At 61.2% G+C, this 23,055-nt stretch overlaps 1 protein-coding gene across 1 annotated transcript in view; it reads left to right on the top strand.

Moving 5' to 3' along the window:
• LOC117009100 (cyclic AMP-dependent transcription factor ATF-7-like) overlaps positions 1–23,055 on the top strand; it is a 63,091-nt gene that overhangs the window by 37,567 nt on the left and 2,469 nt on the right. Inside the window, exons 4-11 of the mRNA XM_033083293.1 lie at positions 3,418–3,536; positions 9,536–9,688; positions 11,079–11,236; positions 13,615–13,711; positions 15,594–15,707; positions 16,959–17,105; positions 18,753–18,950; positions 20,960–21,068. Of these exons, the coding sequence (XP_032939184.1) occupies positions 3,418–3,536; positions 9,536–9,688; positions 11,079–11,236; positions 13,615–13,711; positions 15,594–15,707; positions 16,959–17,105; positions 18,753–18,950; positions 20,960–21,068 (1,095 nt within the window). The remainder of the gene's footprint in view (positions 1–3,417; positions 3,537–9,535; positions 9,689–11,078; positions 11,237–13,614; positions 13,712–15,593; positions 15,708–16,958; positions 17,106–18,752; positions 18,951–20,959; positions 21,069–23,055) is intronic.

Raw genomic sequence — 23,055 nt, 5'->3', positions numbered from 1 at the left:
ATCTCCAGCCCTGGAGCAGGGAATGGGAGCTCAGCAGCTCCTGAAGGGTTTGGGCTGAGCTGTGGGGCTCCCAGAGCTCCCACAGGCACAGCTGAGTCCCTGCAGAGCAGGAGGGGACAAAATCCTTGGGGACACAGGAGCAAGGCCAGCCCTGGCCGGGGAAAAGCACAGAAAACCCCAAAGCGGCCCAGTTTATCCAGTTCAGCACCAGTTAAACCCCCCCAAACCAAATTTATCCAGTTCAGCACCAGTTAAAATGCAAACAAACCCAGTTTATCCAGTTCAGAACCAGTTAACCCCCCCCCAAACCCAGTTTATTCAGTTCAGGACCAGTTAAACACCCCCAAACCAAATTTATCCAGTTCAGCACCAGTTAAACCCCAAAGCAGCCCAGTTTATCCAGTTCAGGACCAGCTAAAATGCAAACAAACCCAGTTTATTCAGCTCAGGACCAGTTAAACCCCAAACAAACCCCAGTTTATCCAGTTCAGCACCAGCTAACCCCCCCCCCCAAACCCAGTTTATCCAGTTCAGCACCAGTTAAACCCCAAAGCAGCCCAGTTTATCCAGTTCAGGACCAGCTAACCCCCCCCCCCAAACCCAGTTTATTCAGTTCAGCACCAGTTAAACCCCAAACCAACCCAGTTTATCCAGTTCAGGACCAGCTAAACCCCAAACAACCCCAGTTTATCCAGTTCAGCACCAGTTAAACCCCAACCCCAGTTTATCCAGTTCAGTACCAGTTAAACCCCAACCCCAGTTTATCCAGTTCAGCACCAGTTAAACCCCAAACCAACCCAGTTTATCCAGTTCAGGACCAGTTAAACCCCCCCCAACCCCAGTTTACCCAGTTCAGGACCAGTTAAACCCCCCCAGCCCCAGCCCAGGGGTGTCAGGGCTGTGAACCCTTCCTGCCTTTGAGCCCCGAGATTCCAGTTATTCCCTGGAATCCCATCCATCCATCCCGGTTTTCCTGCCCCATTTTGTGTCTGTGGCAGCGGCACACCTGGCCCAGGTGAGCGGGGAGGGGGCACTGGGATCCCTCCCGGGTCTGGTTCGGGTTTTTTTGGGCCGGGCCGAGCCGGGCTGAGCCGGGCTTTGTTCGTGCCTGGAAATCCCGCGGCTCGGGAGGGCAAAGCCGAGCTGGGAGCGCTCCCAGACGAGCCCCGGGAGCTGTTGGAGCTGGAAAAACAGCGCCGGGATTCACTTGATGGAGCTGCTGGTTTATGGGCTGGGGGCTGGGGGGCAGCAGGAGGAGGAGGAGGAGGAGGAGGAGGAGGAGGAGGAGGAGGAGCGGGGTTTGGAGCCGGCTGAGCCAGCCCGGGGATGCTCTTTGTGCTGGAAAACCCCGGCGCTGTCTGCGGGAGATTCCAGAGGGAATTGGAGCTTCCCCCCGTGGTTTTTATGGGCTGGGAGATGGGCAGAGAGGGCAGGGCTGGCGGGGAGCGGGGGGAGAAGGATCCCGCGGGGAGCGGCGGGGCTGGAGCGGCGGGGAAGGGCTCAGGGAATGGGAATTGGAACAGGGAGGGATCCCAGGGAATGGCTGGGAGAATGGGAATTGGAACAGGGATGGAATCCAGGGATCACTGAGGGGTTGGGAACTGGCACAGGATCCCAGGAACGGCTGGGGGATGGGAATTGGAACAGGGATGGAATCCAGGGAATCACTGTGGGATTGGGAATTGGAACAGGATCCCAGGGAATCACTGTGGGATTCGGAATTGGAACAGGGATGGAATCCAGGGAATCACTGGGGGATTGGGAATTGGCACAGGGATGGAATCCAGGGATGGGAGATCCCAGGGAATGGCTGGGGGAATGGGAATTGGCACAGGGATGGATCCCAGGGAATCACTGTGGGATTGGGAATTGGCACAGGGATAGATCCCAGGGATGGGAGATCCCAGGGAATTGGCACAGGGATGGAATCCAGGGAACGGCTGAGGGGATGGGAATTGGCACAGGGATGGATCCCAGGGAATGGGAGATCCCAGGAACGGCTGGGGGAATGGGAATTGGCACAGGATCCCAGGGAATGGCTGAGGGAATAGGAATTGGCACAGGGATGGGAGGAATCACTGAGGGGTTGGGAATTGGCACAGGGATGGGATGGATCCCAGGAATCGCTGAGGGATTGGGAATTGGAACAGGATCCCAGGGAATGGCTGGGGGAATGGGAATTGGCACAGGGAGGGATCCCAGGGGATCACTGTGGGATTGGGAAGTGGCACAGGGATGGAATCCAGGGATCGCTGAGGGATTGGGAATTGGCACAGGGATGGGAAGGATCCCAGGGAATCACCAAGGTGTTAGGAATTGACACAGGGATGGATCCCAGGGATGGGAGATCCCAGGGATCACTGAGGGATTGGGAATTGGCACAGGGTCCCAGGGAATTGGCACAGGGATGGAATCCCAGGGATGGGAGATCCCAGGAATGGCTGAGGGGTTGGGAATTGGCACAGCAGGGCCAGGAGGGATCCCAAGGAATCACTGAGGGGTTGGGAATTGAGACAGGGATGGATCCCAGGAATCACTGTGGGACTGGGAATTGGCACAGGATCCCAGGGATCACTGAGGGTTGGGAATTGGCACAGGGATGGAATCCAGGGAACGGCTGAGGGAATGGGAATTGACACAGGGATGGGATGGATCCCAGGGAATCACCAAGGTGTTAGGAATTGACACAGGGATAGATCCCAGGGATGGGAGATCCCAGGGAATCATTGAGGGGTTGGGAACTGGCACAGGATCCCAGGGATCACTGAGGGTTGGGAATTGGCACAGGGATGGGATGGATCCCAGGAATCACCAAGGGATTGGGAATTGGCACAGGGAGGGAATCCAGGGATCACTGAGGGGCTGGGAATTGGCACAGGATCCCAGGGAATCACCAAGGTGTTAGGAATTGACACAGGGATGGATCCCAGGGATGGGAGATCCCAGGAATCACCGAGGGGCTGGGAATTGGCACAGGATCCCAGGGAATCGCTGAGGGTTGGGAACTGGCACAGGGATGGGAGATCCAAGGGAATCACCAAGGGGCTGGGAATTGGCACAGCAGGGCCAGCAGCATTCCCGGGAATTTCTGTGCCCGATTTTGGGGCTCCTCTCCCCTCTCCCCGTGTTGATGATTCCTGGATTTCTTTCCAAACTCCCGGTTTTCCCTCCTTGTCCAGCCGAGGCCGGGGCAGAGCCTGGCACATCCAGGAACGCTCACAAATCCCGCAGCCACGGTTTCTCGGAACAAAGGGAAACAAAAGCAGGAGACGCCTGTCCCGTTCCCGAGTCCCGCTGTCCCCGCTGTCCCCGCTGTCCCCGCTGTCCCCGCTGTCCCCGCTGCCCTGGGTAAAACGGGAATTTATTTTTTTTTTGGCCTCCCCCTGACCCATTCTCGGTGTTCCAACCCCGAACCAGACCAGACTCCGACCCCGACCCGGTTCCTGAAGAACTGCGAGGAGGTGGGGCTGTTCAACGAGCTGGCCAGCTCCTTCGAGCACGAGTTCAAGAAAGCTGCCGAGGATGATGAGAAAAAGGCAAGGAAGGGGCTGGGGCTGCACTGGGAGCGCTGGGCGGGACTGGGACCGCGCCTGGCGAGGACACACACACGGTTCGGGTTTATTTTTGTGTCTCGGGGGCTTTGGGCGCTTTCCCCACCGACCTGCATTGAGCAGAGCCGATTGTTTGTGATTCCTTCGGCTCCTCGTGGTGAAAAAAGGGGCAAAAACAGAGATGGGGAGCGCCCTAAATACCCCAAAACCACCCGGGGTGGGAACAAAACCGGCACCGGGCCGGGATCTCGGTTCGGATGGGGCCGGCACCGGGCCGGGATCTCGGTTCGGATGGGTCCGGGCTCGCCCCCAGCCCCAGCCCCAGCCCCAGCCCCAGAGCCGAACAAAGAGCGGCGAGCTCCGCCAGCCCCATCGATCGCCCAAAATACCCCAAAACCGCCCGGGATGGGAACAGAACCTGCTCGGGGCCGGGATCTCGGTTCGGATGGGGCCGGCACCGGGCCGGGATCTCGGTTCGGACGGGTCCAGCACTGGGCCGGGCTCGCCCCCAGACCCAGCCCCAGCCCCAGCCCCAGCCCCAGCCCCGAACAAAGAGCGGCGAGCCGCGCCAGCCCCATCGATCGCCCCAAATACCCCAAAACCGCCCGGGATGGGAACAAAACCGGCTCGGGGCCGGGATCTCGGTTCGGACGGGTCCAACACCGGGCCGGGCTCGCCCCCAGCCCCAGCCCCAGCCCCAGCCCCGAACAAAGAGCGGCGAGCTGCGCCAGCCCCATCGATCACCCAAAATACCCCAAAACCGCCCGGGATGGGAACAGAACCGGCACCGGGCCGGGCTCTGCCAGCCCTGGAGTGACCACTCGGTTCGGATGGGTCCAGCACCGGGCCGGGCTCGCCCCCAGCCCCAACCCCATCCCCAGCCCCGAACAAAGAGCGGCGAGCCGCGCCAGCCCCATCGATCGCGGTGCCCCGAGCGCCCAAGGACGGGGGGATCTCATCACAAAAGCAGCTAATTAAGGCCATTGGCAGCCGCCGCCCCCCTCGCTCGGCTCGAGCAGCAGCAGCAGATGCGCGCCGGGCTCAGCCTGGCACTCGCATTTACTAAATTGATCGATGTCCCCACATACGCTCGCAGTCAGCGGCGCTGCTCGGAAATAAACTGCGGGAGCCGAGCCGCGTAAATCTTGCCGAGATGGGGAACGGAGGAATTCAGAATTAAAACTGAAACCTGGCTCCCCCCGCCGCCCCCTCCCCGCGCCAATAACCGGCTCTTTAAACCCAAATTGATCTCTCTCATTGGTATGCGGCTGCGGCACCGCTCTGCCCTTTGTTCTGCCGGGGAAGGGCTGCGAAGAGAGCGCGGCGGCGATTTCCGCGCTGGGGATCGCCCCGGGGCCACCACGGCGCTGTGCGAGCCACGGGGGTGACCACCGGGCTCGGGGTGACCACCGGGCTGTGCGAGCCACAGGGCGACCACCGGGCTGTGCTGGCCACGGGGCGACCACCGGGCTGGGGGCCACCACGGTGCTGTGCGAGCCACGGGGTGACCACCGGGCTGTGCTGGCCGCGGGGCGACCACCGGGCTCGGGGCGACCACCGGGCTGTGCTGGCCACGGGGTGACCACCGGGCTCTGCCGGCCCTGGAGTGACCACTGGGCTCTGGGCTCTGCCAGCCCTGGAGTGACCACTGGGCTTTGCTGGCCCTGAAGTGACCACCAGGCTCCGGGCTCTGCCAGCCCTGGAGTGACCACTGGGCTCTGCCAGCCCTAGAGTGACCACTGGGCTCTGCCAGCCCTGGAGTGACCACTGGGCTGCAGGCTCTGCTAGCCCTGGAGTGACCACTGGGCTCTGCCAGCCCTGGAGTGACCACTGGGCTGCAGGCTCTGCTAGCCCTGGAGTGACCACTGGGCTCTGCCAGTCCTGGAGTGACCACTGCTGGCCCTGGAGTGACCACTGGGCTCTGCTGACCCCTCAAACCCCTCAGGCTCCTGGGGTTGGCCCCAGCGCGGCTCCACTGGAATATTCCCGAGGAATCGTTCCCCTGGAATATTCCCGAGGAGCCGTTCCGCTGGAATATTCCCGAGGAGTCGTTCCCCAGGAATCATTCCCGAGGAGCCGTTCCCCAGGAATCATTCCCGAGGAGTCGCTCCCCTGGAATATTCCCGAGGAGTCGTTCCCCAGGAATCATTCCCGAGGAGTCGCTCCCCTGGAATATTCCCGAGGAGTCGCTCCCCAGGAATCATTCCCGAGGAGTCGCTCCCCTGGAATATTCCCGAGGAGCCGTTCCCCTGGAATCATTCCCCAGGAGTCGCTCCCCTGGAATCATTCCCCAGGACTCGTTCCCCAGGAATCATTCCCGAGGAGTCGCTCCCCTGGAATCATTCCCGAGGAGTCGCTCCCCTGGAATCATTCCCCAGGACTCGTTCCCCAGGAATCATTCCCCAGGAGTCGCTCCCCTGGAATCATTCCCCAGGACTCGTTCCCCAGGAATCATTCCCGAGGAGCCGTTCCCCAGGAATATTCCCGAGGAGTCGCTCCCCTGGAATCATTCCCGAACGTTCTGGTGCACTCCCAGGCTCAGGATGATTTTTCCCCCCCCGAGCCGAGCTCGCCCTCCCCTCCCCTCGCCCCCCGCCCTGCCGGGGTGGTCTCGCTCCAGCGCCGTTAATTAAAATTAAAATTAAACCCGGGGGCGCCGCGGGAGCTTCCCCGGGGGCGCCTTGATGGGGCCGGAGCGCTCGGGGCTGGGGCTGGGCGTTAATGCCGAGATTGTGTGAGTGCTGAGAGTGCTGGGAGTGAGGGCTGGGAGCGCTGTCAGGGCTGATAATGCGGTTAAAATGCGGTTAAAATGCGGTTAAAATGCGGGTAAAATGCGGTTAAAATGCGGGTAAAATGCGGTTAAAATGCGGTTAAAATGCGGGTAAAATGCGGTTAAAATGCTGTCGGCGCTGTCAGCGCTGTCCTTTGTGAGCCCCGCAGCGGCCGCGGAGGGCAGGGGATGGGGAGGGGGAGATGGGAGATGGAAATGGGGAAATGGAAATGGGGAATGGGAAATGGGGAATGGGAAATGGGGAAATGGGGAAATGGGGAATGAGGGAATGGGGAGTGGGAGATGGGGAGATGAGGAGTGGGGAGTGGGAGATGGGGAGATGGGGAATGAGGGAATGGGGAAATGGGGAGTGGGAGATGGGGAATGGAAAATGGGGAAATGGGGAATGGGGAATGGGGAGTGGGGAGATGGGGAATGGGGAGGGGGAGATGGGAGATGGGAATGAGGAGTGGGGAGATGGGGGAATGGGGGAATGGGGAGTGGGAGATGGGGAAATGGAAATGAGGAGTGGGGGAATGGGGAGATGGGAAGTGGGGAGTGGGAGATGGGGGAATGGGGAATGGGGAGTGGGGAAATGGGGAATGGGGGAATGGGGGAGATGGGAAATGAGAAATGGGGAGTGGGAAATGGGGAATGAGGAGTGGAGAAATGGGGAATGGGGAAATGGGGAAATGGGGAGTGGGGAATGGGGAAATGGGGAGTGGGAGACGGGGAGATGAGAAATGGGGAGTGGGGAAATGGAAATGGGGAGTGGGGAAATGGGGAAATGGGGAGTGGGAGATGGGGGAATGGGGAATGGGGAAATGGGGGAATGGAAATGGGAGATCTGAAAGAGAGAATGGGGACTGGGGAAATGAGAAATGGGGAAATGGGGAGTGGGAGATGGGGGAATGGGGGAATGGGAGATGGGGAAATGGGGAGTGGGAGATAGGGAATGGGAAAATGGGAGATGGGGAGTGGGGAATGGGAGATGGGGAAATGGGGATGGGGAATGGGGATGGGCAGTGGGAGATGGTTCCTGCTGCAGCCACGGGCACCAGAACTGCCCGGGGACATCGGGGAGGGCATTTCCCCTGAAACACCCCAAAATGAGGGGCTGGGGCTGCATTTCCCCTAAAACACCCCAAAATGAGGAGCTCTGAACCATCCACGTTTACCCTTTAACTGCTGGGAGGGATGGAGCAGGGATGGAGCAGGGATGGAACAGGGATGGAGCAGGGATGGACGGACGGACGGACGGACGGATGGATGGATGGATGGATGGATGGATGGATGGATGGATGGATGGATGGGTGGATGGATGGACAGCTGGACAGATGGACAAGGGCAGAACTGGGGACAGTTTCCCCTCCCTGGACAGGAGCAGGGCCTGTGTGATTTGCAGGCTCTGGGAGCTCCAGCCTTGCTCTGCCTCTCCCTCCCTGCTCATTCCACTGACCCCCAACTCCACTGACCCCAACTCCACTGACCCCAACTCCACTGACCCCCAATTCCACTGACCCCAACTCCACTGACCCCAATTCCACTGACCCCCAACTCCACTGACCCCAAATTCCTCTGACCCCAACTCCACTGACCCCAATTCCACTGACCCCAACTCCACTGACCCCAACTCCACTGACCCCTCAATTCCACTGACCCCAATTCCACTGACCACAACTCCACTGACCCCTCAATTCCACTGACCCCCAACTCCACTGACCCCCAACTCCACTGACCCCAATTCCACTGACCCCAACTCCACTGACCCCAATTCCACTGACCACTCAGTTCCACTGACCCCAATTCCACTGACCCCCAACTCCTCTGACCCCAACTCCACTGACCCCAACTCCACTGACCCCAATTCCACTGACCCCCAACTCCTCTGACCCCAATTCCACTGACCCCAACTCCACTGACCCCAATTCCACTGACCCCCAACTCCACTGACCCCAACTCCACTGACCCCAACTCCACTGACCCCAATTCCACTGACCCCCAACTCCTCTGACCCCAATTCCACTGACCCCAACTCCACTGACCCCAATTCCCCTGACCCCAACTCCACTGACCCCAACTCCACTGACCCCAACTCCACTGACCTCCAGTTCCACTGACCCCTCAGCTGTCCCTTCCCTGACTGTCCCCTACCCTCTCCCCGTCCCCCCACACCCTTCCCCACCTCCAGTGGGGCTGCAGGATCCCAGTTTGGTGGCGAGTGGCCAGCTCCAGGCACATGGTTGGGTTTTATTTTCATAGATATTTAATAACTCGCACGGCTCTTTGTTTGCTTTTGATAATCGGGTAATAAAATAATTCAGGCTGATTTATACAATGTTTTACAGCTCTTCTGTGGGTGAAAGTGCCTCCTGTAACTCACAGGCATTTGGCTTGGGTGCCTGCTCTCCTCAGCAGGGCCCTTTTTATTCCCAAAATCGCAGTAAAGCCCGTGGAAAGTCTGTGTGTCCCTGAGAGCCCCAGGCTGCCCCAGCCTCTCCCTCCTGGGCTCCATCTCTGCCTGCCCAGGGTTGAGCAGCCCCAGACCCTGCCCCGTGCAAATAAATATAAAAATAGCAATAATAATAGTAATAATAATGATAATAATAATAATAATAATAATAATAATAATAATTTGGGAAGAGCTGGGAGCCAGAACCTCTTCACAAACAATGAGAGCTGAGGGTCCAGAGCTGTGTCCTGTCCAGTTCTGAGTGACCAGAGCTCTGTCTTGTCCAGTGCTGAGTGTCCTGTCCAGTTCTGCGTACCCAGAGCCGTGTCCTGTCCGGTTCTGAGTGTCCTGTCCAGTTCTGAGTGTCCAGAGCTGTGTCCTGTCCAGTTCTGAGTGTCCAGAGCTCTGTCCTGTCCAGTTCTGAGTGACCAGAGCCGTGTCCTGTCCAGTTCTGAGTGTCCAGAGCCGTGTCCTGTCCAGTTCTGAGTGCCCAGAGCCATGTCCAGTTCTGAGTGACCAGAGCTGTGTCCTGTCCAGTTCTGAGTCTCCTGTCCAGCTCTGAGTGACCAGAGCTGTGTCCTGTCCAGTTCTGAGTGACCAGAGCTGTGTCCTGTCCAGAGCTCTGTCCTGTCCAGTTCTGAGTGTCCTGTCCAGTTCTGAGTGTCCAGAGCTCTGTCCTGTCCAGCTCTGAGTGCCCAGAGCCGTGTCCTGTCCAGTTCTGAGTGTCCTGTCCAGTTCTGAGTGTCCCCTTGTGTCCTGCAGGGCTCCGGGGCCCTGGACATGTCCCTGCCCTCCACCCCGGACATCAAGATCAAGGAGGAGGAGCCGCTGGACGTGGACTCGTCCCCGCCGGACAGCCCCGGGTCCCGGCCCCGCTCCCCCCGGCACAGGGACAGGGACAAGGAGCGCGACAAGGTGGGGCTGTCCCCAGGGCTGTCCCCAGGGCTGTCCCCAGGGCTGCTGGGGTGGCACAGGGACAAGGTGGGGCTGTCCCCAGGGCTGTCCCCAGGGCTGTCCCCTGGGTCCCTTTGGGGTGGCACAGGGACAAGGTGGGGCTGTCCCCAGGGCTGGCACAGGACAAGGTGGGGCTGTCCCCAGGGCTGTCCCCAGGGCTGTCCCCAGGGCTGGCACAGGACAAGGTGGGGCTGTCCCCAGGGCTGTCCCCAGGGCTGTCCCCAGGGCTGTCCCCAGGGCTGCTTTGGGGTGGCACAGGACAAGCTGGGGCTGTCCCCAGGGCTGCTGGTGGCCCTGTGCCATGTGGGACCAAGCTGTAGGGCCAAGGCCTCAGCTGGGCTTTTTGGGGTCTGATTTGGGCTTTTTTGGGGCCTGATTTGGGCTTTTTTTGGGTCTGATTTGGGCTTTTTGGGACCTGATTTGGACTCTTTGAGGCCTGAGTTGGGTCTCTGAATGGACAGAGGGGCTGGAGCTTCACCTCCCCTCAAACCCCAAATTGAGGGGCTGGAGGTTCCCCTGCCCCTGAATCCCAAATTGAGGGGCTGGAGGTTCCCCTGCTCCTGAACCCCAAATTGGGGGGCTGGGGTTTCACCTCCCCTCAAACACCCCAGCCCTGTGCCCTGGGTCTTTGCTCCCCCATTTCTGAATTTTTTGCGCCTGGAGGAGGCAGAGTCCTGGTGGCCATGAGCTTGTCCCATTAATGAGCAGCCCCATTAATGAACAGCCCCATTAATGAGCAGCCCCATTAATGACCAGTGCCATTAATGAACACCCCCCATTAATGAACACCCCCATTAATGAGCACCCCCCATTAATGAGCACCCCCATTAATGAACACCCCATTAATGAACATCCCCCATTAATGAACACCCCCATTAATGAACACCCCCCATTACTGAGCACCCCCATTAATGAGCACCCCCCGTTAATGAACACCCCTATTAATGAACACCCCCATTAATGAGCACCTCCCATTAATGAGCACCCCCCATTAATGAGCAGCCCCCATTAATGAGCACCCCCCATTACTGAGCACCCCCCATTAATGATCAGCCCCATTAATTAACACCCCCATTAATGAACACCTCCCATTAATGAGCACCCCCCATTAATGAGCAGCCCCCATTAATGAGCACCCCCCATTACTGAGCACCCCCCATTAATGATCAGCCCCATTAATTAACACCCCCATCAATGAACACCTCCCATTAATGAACACCCCATTAATGAACACCCCCATTAATGAACACCCCCATTAATTAACACCCCCATCAATGACCACTCCCCATTAATGAACACCCCGTTAATGATCACCCCGTTAATGATCACCCCGTGTGCCGTGCCCCTGCAGGCGCTGCCCTCCAAGCCCGTGATCCTGTCCACCCCCACGCCCACCATCGTGCGGCCGGGCTCGCTGCCGCTGCACCTGGGCTACGAACCCCTGCAGCCCACGCTGCCGTCCCCGACCTCCGTCATCACCCAGGCGCCCCCGGCCAGCCGCCAGCTCGGGTGAGTGTGGGGCAGGAACTGATCATTGGGGCAGGAATTGATCCCTGGGGCAGGAACTGATCCTTGGGGCAGGAATTGATCCCTGAGGGATCCCAGCCGCCAGCTCGGGTGAGTGTGGGGCAGGAATCCATCCCTGGGGCAGGAATTGATCCTTGGGGCAGGAACTGATCCTTGGGGCAGGGATCCATCCTTCCTTGGGGCAGGGGGAGATCCCTGAGGGGTCCCAGCCGACAGCTGGGGTGGGTGTGGGGAGGGGATCGATCCCTGGGGCATGGATTGATCCCTGAGGGATCCCAGCCAACAGTTGGGGTGAGTGTGGGGATCCTTCCTTGGGGCAGGGATCCTTTTTGGGTCAGGGGTCCATCCTTGGGGCAGGGGGAGATCCCTGGGGTAGGGATTGATCCCTGAGGGATCCCAGCCGCCAGCTGGGGTGAGTGTGGGGCAGGAATTGATCCTTGGGGCAGGAGTCCTTCTTTGGGGCAGGATCCTTCCTTGGTGCTGGGGGAGATCCCTGGGGCAGGAATTGAACCCTGGGGGATCCCAGCCGCCAGCTGGGGTGAGTGTGGGGATCCATCCTTGGGGCAGGAATCCATCCCTGGGGCAGGAATTCAGCCCCTGCAGGAATTCCAGAGCCTGCAGAGCCGCTGCTGCTGCTGGCCCAGAGCTGCTCACGCTCCGTCCGCAGCGGGAGGCGGCAGCGAAGGAACCAATTACTGATTGTCGTGGAGAGAGGAAACGAGGCAGAACGCGGGGAAACGAGGCAGAACCCACCGTGGGGAGGGAGGAAAGCGCTCAGAGAGCTCAGAGCTCAGCGTGGGGAGGGAGGAAAGAGCTCAGAGCTCCCCGAGCTCGGCACGGCACCTGGCAGGGCAGCAGTGGGGAACTGTCTGGGGCTGGGATGGCTCGGGAGTGTCTGGGGCTGGGATGGCTTGGAAATTGTCTCAGGAATTGTCCCAGGGGCTGGAATGGCTCAGGGATTGTCTCAGGCAGAGTTTGGTGCCTCTCAAGTGTAATCCCTGAGCTGCTGGCCCTGCCTCAGGGGCTGTTAGCCATCGAACTGCTCCTGGTTGCCCGTGGCAGCCCCAGATGCTGGGGTGATGCAGGGCTGGGGGTGATGCAGGGCTGTCTGTGTGGGGCTCAGATGATGCAGGGCTGTTTGTGTGAGACTGGGCTGTCTGTGTGAGGCTGTGGTGATGCAGGGCTGTTTGTGGTGATGCTGGAGTGATGCAGGGCTGTCTGTGTGAGGCTCAGATGCTGCAGGGCTGTCTGTGGTGATTCTGGAGTGATGCAGGGCTGTCTGTGGTGATGCAGGGCTGTTTGTGTGAGACTGGGCTGTCTGTGTGAGGCTGTGGTGATGCAGGGCTGTCTGTGGTGATGCAGGGCTGTCTGTGTGAGGTTGGGGTGATGCAGGGCTGTCTGTGTGAGGCTGGGCTGTCTGTGTGAGGCTCAGATGCTGCAGGGCTGTCTGTGTGAGGCTGTGGTGATACTGGGCTGTTTGTGGTGATGCTGTGGTGATGCAGGGCTGTTTTTGGTGATGCAGGGCTGTCTGTGTGAGGCTCAGATGCTGCAGGGCTGTCTGTGTGAGGTTGGGGCGATGCAGGGCTGTTTGTGATGCTGCAGGGCTGTTTATGGTGATGGTGGAGTGATGCAGGGCTGTCTGTGGTGATGCAGGACTGTCTGTGTGAGGCTGGGCTGTCTGTGTGAGGCTCAGATGATGCAGGGCTGTTTTTGGTGATGCTGGAGTGATGCTGGGCTGTCTGTGGTGATACAGGGCTGTTTGTGTGATGCAGGGCTGTCTGTGGTGATGCAGGACTGTCTGTGTGAGGCTGGGCTGTCTGTGTGAGGCTCAGATGCTGCAGGGCTGTTTGTGTGAGGCTAGGGTGATGCAGGACTGTTTGTGGTGATGCAGGACTGTTTTTGGTGATGCAGGGCTGTCTGTGTGAGGCTGGGCTGTCTGTGTGAGGCTCAGATGCTGCAGGGCTGTTTGTGTGATGCAGGGCTGTTTGTGTGAGGCTGGGGCGATGCAGGGCTGTTTGTGGTGATGCAGGGCTGTCTGTGTGAGTCTGGGCTGTCTGTGTGAGGTTGGGGTGATGCAGGGCTGTCTGTGTGAGGCTGGGCTGTCTGTGTGAGGCTCAGATGCTGCAGGGCTGTCTGTGTGATGCTCAGATGCTGCAGGGCTGTCTGTGGTGATGCTGGGGTGATGCTGGGCTGTCTGTGTGAGGCTCAGACGCTGCAGGGCTGTTTGTGGTGATGCTGTGGTGATGCAGGGCTGTTTTTGGTGATGCAGGGCTGTCTGTGTGGGGCTGGGGTGATGCAGGACTGTCTCTGTGAGGCTCAGACGCTGCAGGGCTGTTTTTCTCTCTCTGTTCGTGCCGCAGGTCCCCCTCAGGCTCCCTCCCGCTCGTGGTGCAGCTCGCCAACGGCCAGACCGTGCCCGTGCTGCCCGGGCCCGTGCAGATGCCGTCGGTCATCTCGGTGAGAGAGCCTGGCACAGCAGGAGGAGAGAGGAGGGGCGGCTCTGGCAGGGCAGAACGGGCAGCGCTCGGCCAGGACGGGCAGCGCTCACGCCAGAGGGCGGTCAGGGATTGCACAGACCAGAGCTGTGCCCGCACAGATGGCCGGAGCTGCCGGAGCTGCCAGAGCTGCCGAGGAGCCGCGGCCGCTTGGAACGGGCGGCTCCGGGCGGGAGGGCTGGCAGGGAAACCGCGGCTGGGCTGGCCAGGATGGTCACTGCAGCCAGGACAGCCAGGATGGTCAGCACAGCCACTGCGGCCACTGCAGCACGGCCAGGATGGTCACTGTGCCAGCATGGCCAGGATGGTCAGCACGGCCACTGCGGCAGCACAGTCAGCACGGCCACTGCGGCCACTGCGGCCAGCACAGTCAGGATGGTCAACACAGCCACTGCGGCCACTATGGCAGCACGGCCAGCACAGCCACTGTGGCCAAGGGCTGCGGTCAGCACGGCCAGCACAGCCACTGCGGCCAGGACAGTCAGGATGGTCACTGTGGCCAGCACGGCCAGCACGGCCACTGCGGCAGCACGGCCACTGCAGCCACTGCGGCCAGCACAGTCAGGATGGTCACTGTGGCCACTGCGGCAGCACGGCCACTGTGACCAGGACAGCCAGGATGGTCAGCACGGCCACTGCGGCCACTGCGGCCAAGGGCTGTGGCCAGCATGGCCAGCATGGCCAGCACAACCACTGCAGCCACTGCAGCCAAGGGCTGCAGCCAGCACGGCCACTGCGGCCAGGACAGCCAGCACGGCCACTGTGGCCAAGGGCTGTGGTCAGCACGGCCAGCACGGCCACTGCGGCCAGCACAGTCAGGACGGTCACTGTGGCCAGCACGGCCAGCACGGCCACTGCGGCAGCACGGCCACTGCAGCCACTGCGGCCACTGCAGCCAGCACAGTCAGGATGGTCACTGTGACCACTGCAGCAGCATGGCCACTGTGACCAGGACAGCCAGGATGGTCAGCACGGCCACTGCGGCCACTATGGCAGCACGGCCAGCACAGCTACTGTGGCCAGCACAGTCAGGATGGTCACTGTGACCATTGCGGCAGCACGGCCACTGTGACCAGCACAGTCAGGATGGTCAGCACAACCACTGCGGCCACTGCAGCCAAGGGCTGCGGCCAGCACAGCCAGCACGGCCACTGTGACCAGGACAACCAGGATGGTCACTGCGGCCACTGCAGCAGCACAACCAACACGGCCACTGCGGCCACTGTGGCCAAAGGGCTGCGGCCAGCACGGCCACTGCGGCCAGCACAGTCAGGATGGCCACTGCGACCACTGTGGCCAGCACGGCCGCTGCGGCCAGGACAGCCAGGATGGTCACTGTGGTCACTGCGGCCACCATGGCCAGGGGCCGTGGCCAAAATCTCCTCCTCAGGCCCAGGATTGTCCCCAGCCCTTCCCTCCCCGTCTGCGGGGCTTTGCCTCCTGAGGGAGGTCACAAACATTCCCAAATTCCCCAAATTCTGCTGTTCCCTCCCTTTTCCTGGGGGGAGAAAGGTCAAGGGGGCACAGCGGAAGGGAAGGGAAGGGAAGGGAAGGGAAGGGAAGGGAAGGGAAGGGAAGGGAAGGGAAGGGAAGGGAAGGGAAGGGAAGGGAAGGGAAGGGAAGGGAAGGGAAGGGAAGGGAAGGGAAGGGAAGGGAAGGGAAGGGAAGGGAAGGGAAGGGAAGGGAAGGGAAGGGGCTGCCCCCTCCCTGTGCTGGGCGATTCTGGCACAGCCGCCGTGGCCGTGGGCGCAGCAGGGGCTGAGGGGTCCGTGTGGGATTTGAGGGGTCCCTGGGGGCTCCCGGGGCTGCCCTGCACTGTCCCCAGCGCTGTCCTGTCCCCGCAGCTGGCCCGGCCCGTGCCCGTGGTGCCCAACGTCCCCGGCATCCCCGGGCCCCCCCTGCACAGCGGCGGCTCCATCTCGCCCTCGGGGCTGCCCGTGCACTCCGAGGCCAAAATGGTGAGTGGGGCCAGGGCTGGACACTGCCCTGGGGTGGACACTGCCCTGGGATGGACACTGCTCCTGGGGGGACACTGCACTGGGATGGACACTGCCCCTGGGATGGACACTGTCCTGGGATGGACACTGCTCCTGGGGGGACACTGCACTGGGATGGACACTGCCCCTGGGATGGACACTGCCCTGGGATGGACACTGCCCTGGGGTGGACACTGCCCTGAGATGGACACTGCTCCTGGGGGGACACTGCCCCTGGGGGGGACACTGCACTGGGATGGACACTGCCCTGGGGGGGACACTGCCCTGGGATGGACACTGCCCCTGCACTGGACACTGCCCTGAACTGGACACTGCACTGGGGGGGACACTGCTCTGGGATGGACACTGCCCTGGGATGGACACTGCCCTGGGGGGGACACTGCCCTCGGCTGGACACTGATCTGGGCTGGACACTGCCCCTGGGATGGACACTGCCCTGGGATGGACACTGCCCCTGGGATGGACACTGCCCTGGGGGGAACACTGCACTGGGATGGACACTGCCCTGGGATGGACACTGTCCTGGGATGGACACTGCCCTGGGATGGACACTGCCCTGGGGGGGACACTGCCCTCGGCTGGACACTGATCTGGGCTGGACACTGCCCCTGGGATGGACACTGCCCTGGGGTGGACACTGCCCCTGGGATGGACACTGCCCCTGGATGGACACTGTTCCTGGGATGGACACTGCCCTGGGATGGACACTGCCCTGGGATGGACACTGCCCCTGGGGTGGACACTGCTCCTGGGATGGACACTGCCCCTGCACTGGACACTGCCCTGAACTGGACACTGCACTGGGGGGGACACTGCTCTGGGATGGACACTGCCCTGGGATGGACACTGCTCTGGGATGGACACTGCCCTGGGATGGACACTGCCGTGGGATGGACACTGCCCCTGGGGGGACACTGCCCCTGGGATGGACACTGCTCCTGGGGTGGACACTGCCCTGGGGTGGACACTGCCCTGGGATGGACACTGCACTGGGGTGGACAATGCCCCTGGGGGGGACACTGCTCCTGGGATGGACACTGTCCTGGGATGGACATTGCCCTGGGATGGACACTGCCCCTGGGATGGACACTGCCCCTGGGGGGACACTGCCCTGGTGTGGAGTGGCCGCAGGGTGGCCGCAGGGTGGCCGCAGGGGGTCAGGAGCTGCTGAGGGCCCTGGCAGCTCCTCTGATGTCCCTTTGTCCCCGGCAGAGGCTGAAGGCCAGCCTGGCAGCCTCATCCTCGCTGAACGGCAGCAGCCTGGCCGTGGGCTCGGCCAGCACCATGGTGACCGCGCGGCCGGAGCAGAGCCAGATCCTGGGGCAGCACCCGGACGCGCCGTCCCCTGCCCAGCCCCAGGTCAGTGCTGCCCTGCTGGTCCCCATCCTGGGCTGGGCTGGGCTGGGCTGGGCTGGGCTGGGCTGGGCTGGGCTGTCCTGGGCTGGGCTGGGCTGGGCTGGGCTGAGCTGTCCTGGGTTGTCCTGGGCTGTCCTGGGCTGTCCTGGACTGTCCTGGGCTGTCCTGTTCTGTCCTGGGCTGGGCTGAGCTGTCCTGGACTGTCCTGGACTGTCCTGGACTTTCCTGGGCTGTCCTGGGTTGTCCTGGGCTGTCCTGGGTTGTCCTGGACTGTCCTGGGTTGTCCTGAGCTGTCCTGGGCTGTCCTGAGCTGTCCTGGGCTGTCCTGGACTGGGCTGTCCTGGGCTGGGCTGGGCTGGGTTGTCCTGGACTGTCCTGGGCTGTCCTGGGCTGTCCTGGGTTGTCCTGGGCTGTCCTGGGCTGTCCTGGGCTGTCCAGGGCTATCCTGGGCTGTCCTGAGCTGTCCTGGACTGTCCTGGGCTGTCCTGGGCTATCCTGGGCTGTCCTGGAGCTCCCAGCACTTGCCAACCAACACAACCCTCCCCATGGTCCTTCCCTCTTTGCAGAACGGGTTAAACCCGGGTTTTCCCCGCTCTGCAGCGCGGCACGAACATTTCCCCGGGGTTAAACGCCCCCTCCCCGCAATCAGCGGGGCTGGCTCCTGCCCCGTGCCAGCCCCGTGCCAGCCCCGAGCCAGCCCCGTGCCAGCCCCGTGCCAGCTCCGTTCCAGCCCCGTGCCAGCCCCGTGCCAGCTCCGTTCCAGCCCCGTGCCAGCTCCCTGCCAGCTCCGTGCCAGCCCCGTGCCAGCCCCGTGCCAGCTCCGTTCCAGCCCCGTGCCAGCTCCGTCCCAGCCCCGTGCCAGCCCCGTGCCAGCCCCGTGCCAGCCCCGTGCCAGCTCCGTTCCAGCCCCGTGCCAGCTCCGTGCCAGCCCCGTGCCAGCTCCCTGCCAGCTCCGTGCCAGCCCCGAGCCAGCCCCGTGCCAGCTCCGTGCCAGCCCCGTGCCAGCCCCGTGCCAGCCCCCTGCCAGCTCCGTGCCAGCTCCGTGCCAACCCCGTGCCAACCCCGTGCCAGCCCCGTGCCAACCCCGTGCCAACCCCGTGCCAGCCCCGTGCCAGCCCCGTGCCAGCCCCGTGCCAGCCCCGAACCAGCCCCGTTCCAGCTCCGTGCCAGCCCCGAGCCAGCCCCGTGCCAGCCCCGTGCCAGCCCCGAACCAGCCCCGTTCCAGCCCCGTGCCAGCTCCGTGCCAGCCCCGAGCCAGCCCCGTGCCAGCCCCGTGCCAGCCCCGAGCCAGCCCCGTGCCAGCCCCGTGCCAGCCCCGTGCCAGCCCCGAGCCAGCCCCGAGCCAACTCCCGGCCCTGTGGCCACCTGCTCCCGGCCCGGGTGGGCTCCAGCAGCTCCATCTCCATCTGCCGGGGGCTGCAGCCTGGCCTGGGGCCGGGATCGCCCCTCGCAGCTCGGGGGGGCCGGGGCTGCTCCCCCTGTGCCCCTTCCCCTTTGTTCTCCCCCATAAAACCGAGCCCGACAAAACCGAGAGCTCAGCTTAGGGGATAAAATCCATTGTTAGAGCAGGCCAGCTGCTCCGAACGCGGGGTTTGCTGAGCTGTCCCTGTCCCCCCCCTGTCCCCCCATTGTCCCCCCGGTGTCCCCCAGGTGTCCCCGGCCCAGCCCACGCCCAGCACGGGCGGGCGCCGCAAGCGGGCGGCGGACGAGGACCCGGACGAGCGGCGGCAGCGATTCCTGGAGCGGAACCGCGCGGCCGCCTCGCGCTGCCGGCAGAAGAGAAAGCTCTGGGTGTCCTCGCTGGAGAAAAAGGCCGAGGAGCTGACGAGCCAGAACATCCAGCTGAGCGTGAGTGCGCCGCGGGGCGCGGCACGGCATGGCACGGCACGGCCGGACACGGCACGGCCAGACAGAGCACGGCCAGACACAGAATGGCCACACACGGCCGGACACGGCACGGCCCGACACGGCACGGCCGGACACGGCTCTGTGCTGGACACAGCTCTGTGCTGGACACAGCACTGCCAGACACAGCATGACTGGACATGGTCAGACACAGCTCTGAGCTGGACATGGCACGGCCGGACACGGCTGGACATAGCTCTGTGCCGGACACAGCGCTGTGCTGGACACAGTTGGACATGGCTCTGTGCTGGACATGGCTCTGTGCTGGACATGGCTCTGTGCTGGACGTGGTTCTGTGCTGGACACAGCATGGCCGGACAAGGAATGGCCAGACACAGCATGGCCGGACACAGCTCTGAGCTGGACACAGCACCATGCTGGACATAGCTCTGTGCTGGACACGGCACGGCCAGACACAGCATGGCCAGACACAGCTCTGTGCTAGACACAGCATGGCCGGACATGGCCGGACACGGCACTGCTGGACACAGCATGGCCGGACACAGCTCTGTGCTGGACACAGCACGGCCAGACACACCATGGCCGGACACAGCTCTGTGCTGGACATGGCTCTGTGCTGGACACAGCATGGCCGGACAAGGAATGGCCAGACACAGCATGGCCGGACACAGCTCTGTGCTGGACATGGCTCTGTGCTGGACACAGCATGGCCGAACAAGGAATGGCCAGACACAGCATGGCCGGACACGGCTCTGTGCTGGACACAGCAAGGCCTGACACGGCCCGGACAGCCCCAGACCCCATTCCCCCAGACCCCCCAGACCCCCCCATTCCCCCATTCCCCCCGGCCCCCTCAGCCCCTCCTGCAGTCCCCATCTCCCCTCCCCAGCCCGGGGCTCTGCAGCCGCTCCCGCTCTGCCCCCGGTGCTGCCCCCGCTCTCCCGGCGTGCCCGGAGCTGCAGCACACCTGCAATTCCACCTGCAATTCCGCCTGGAATTCGGGATTTCCCTCCGGGAACGCTCCCAGCCCCGCCCGGGCCGAGCTCAGGGCCTGGGATCTGTTTGGATTCCCTTCCCAGACAATCCCCGGCTCTCCTGGGGCAGTTTGGGGGTGTCCTCAAAAATCCCAAGTTTTTCCTCCCCAGAATCCCCCAAAAATCCTAAAAATCCCCCCAAAACATCACCCAAAATCCAAAATTTTCCCCCAATAAATCCCCAAAAAATCCTAAAAATCCCCCAAAAAATCCCAAAAATTAAAAAAAAATCCCCTCAACAATCCCCAAATTTTCCCCCCAAAAAATCGCCAAAAAATCCCTCCAAAAATCCTAAAAATCCCCCCCAAAAAAATCACCCAAAATCCAAAATTTTCCCCCAATAAATCCCCAAAAAAATCCTAAAAATCCCCCAAAATCCCAAAAATTTAAAAAAAAATCCCCCCAACAATCCCCAAATTTTCCCCCAAAAAATCCCAAAAAATCCCCAAAAAATCCCCCCAAAAATCCTAAAAATCCCCCAAAAAATAAAAAAAAAATTCCCAAATTTTCCCCCAAAAAATCCTAAAAAAATCCCAAAAAATTCTCTAAAAAAAAAACCAAAATCCCCCAACAATCCCCAAATTTTCCCCCAAAAAAATCCCAAAAAATCCCCAAAAAATGCCCCCAAAAATCCTAAAAATCCCCCCAAAAATAAAAAAAAATCCCAAATTTTTCCCTCAAAAAATCCTAAAAAATCCCAAAAAATTCTCTAAAAAAAAAAACAAAATCCCCCAACAATCCCCAAATTTTCCCCCAAAAAAATCCCAAAAAATCCCCCCAAAAATCCTAAAAATCCCCCCAAAAATAAAAAAAAAATCCCAAATTTTTCCCCAAAAAAATCCTAAAAAATCCCAAAAAATTCTCTAAAAAAAAAAAAACAAAAAAACAGGAGCTAGGCTGGGCTTGGCTGAGCCCGAGCCGGGGTGGGGACAGCCAGGTGTGTCTGTGTGTCCCCAGAACGAGGTGACGCTGCTCAGGAACGAGGTGGCTCAGCTGAAGCAGCTGCTGCTGGCCCACAAGGACTGTCCCGTCACCGCCCTGCAGAAGAAGAGCCAGGGCTACCTGGGTGAGTCTGGGGGCTCAGAGCCCGGCCCGGGGCTGGCTGCCAGGGCAGGGGGGAGGGAGCGGTGTCCTGTCCCCTCCTGTCACCTCCTGCCCCCTCCTGTCCCTTCCTACCCACTCCTGTCCCTCCTGTCCCCTCCTGTCCCTTCTTGTCCCCTCCTGTCCCCTCCTGTCCCCTCCTGTCCCCTCCTACCCCCTCCTGTCCCCTCCTGTCCCCTCCTGTCCCCTCCTGTCCCTTCCTACCCCCTCTTACCCCCTCCTGTCCCTTCCTGTCCCCTCCTGCTCCCTCCTTCCCCCTCCTGTCCCCTTCTGTCCCCTCCTGTCCCCTCCTGTCCCCTCCTGCCCGCTCCTGTCCCCTCCTGCCCGCTCCTGCCACCTCCTGTCCCTTCCTGTCCCCTCCTGTCCCCTCCTTCCCCTTCCTGTCCCTTCCTGTCCCCTTCCTTTCCACTCCTGTCCCCTCCTGTCCCCTTCCTGCCCCCTCCTGTCCCCTCCTGTCCCCTCCTGTCCCCTCCTGTCTGCTCCTGTCCCCTCCTGTCCCCCTCTTACCCCCTCCTGTCCCCCCCTGTCCCCTCCTGTCCCCTCCTGTCCCCTCCTGTCCCCCCCTGTCCCCTCCTGTCCCCTCCTGTCCCCTCCTGTCCCCCCCTGTCCCCTCCCTGCTGCAGGCCAGGGCTGTCACACGCAGGGACAGAGCAGGGCTGGGCTGGCAGGGTCCCCAAAATCCCCGGGGGCGTTTCCATCCCCCCGAGCCCAGGAGGAGCCCCCAGGGCCGGACCTGGCGGTGCCAGGGCAGGGATTTGTGCCTCTGCTCCCAGCCAAGCCCTTGACACCCCCCCTGAAATCCAAAATTTGCTGCTGCAGAGCAGAGGGCGAGTCGGGGAGGCCAGACTGCCTCGATGACATCATGGAGCTCCATTGCTCATTCTCTGCAGCTCCCATCGAGCTGGCTCGGCTTGGATGTTAAAAAAAAAAAAAAAAAAGCTCTTTTTTATCTCCTTTTCTCCCCTTCATTTTTTTTTTAATGGTGCCTATTTCATTATAAACCGAGCCGGGAGCTGAGCTGGATCTGGGTCCTGCTGCCCTCCCTGCAGCAGCAATTCCAGGCTTTGGGAGGACGCTGGAGTCCTCTAGCGTTCCCTGGAAAAACGAGCAGAGAGCTGAGAGAACGGAGCAGAAAACCGCAGAGAACGAGGGGAGAAAAACAAAACAAAAAATTGAGAAAAATGGGAATTGAGTGGGGGTCGTGCCCTGGCTCGGGAGGGGCTGGCACTGCCCCATTCCCCCCTCGCCCCCAGGCTCGCAGCCCCTCTCCCCACTCCCCACAGCAGCAGGAATTCATCACAAAGGCTGGAAATGAGAATCCCCCTCCCTCCCTCCCTCCCCCCGGGCCTTTTTATGGCCGAGATTTGTGGGCAGGCAGGTCCTGAACAAAGCCCCCGGCCCTGGGATGGTGTGCAGTAAATCCTGGGGGGGACAGGAGAAGGAGCTGGGGGGGCTCAGAGCTGAGCTGATCTCCCCCAGGATTTGGGATTTGTGGATCACCCATCCCAGCTCCCGCTGTGCTCCAGAATTTCCTCTGCTGAGGAAAAATTCCCAAAAATTCCCCAGAATTTTCCCCGGGAGAGCTCTGGGAGCCCTGCACGGAGGGAAGGAGGCTCTGCCTTTGTCTGCCCCTCCTGGGGCCCCAAAAACGGAGCAGGGAAGGGTCCCGAGGGGCTCTGGGTGTCTGGGGGGTGATGGAGAGCTCAGGGAAGGGGATTTGGGTGGGAAACACCCAGAGCCGGGCAGGGGCTGCTCAGAAATGAATTTGTTAATTCCTTTTAACGAGGAGTGGGAGGGAGGGAAGGCTGAGCCGGTGCTGCCCTCCTCGGGAAGGCTCTGTGCCTGAATTCCAGAGAGTTCTGTGCCTGAATTCCAGAGGGTTCCATCCCAGAATTCCAGAGGGTTCCATCCCTGAATTCCGGAGGGTTCCTTCCCTGAATTCCAGAGGGTTC

The sequence above is a fragment of the Catharus ustulatus genome, chromosome 31, assembly GCF_009819885.2.
Source record: "Catharus ustulatus isolate bCatUst1 chromosome 31, bCatUst1.pri.v2, whole genome shotgun sequence".
Lineage (NCBI taxonomy): Eukaryota > Metazoa > Chordata > Aves > Passeriformes > Turdidae > Catharus > Catharus ustulatus.
This window is presented reverse-complemented; position numbering and strand designations above follow the sequence as displayed.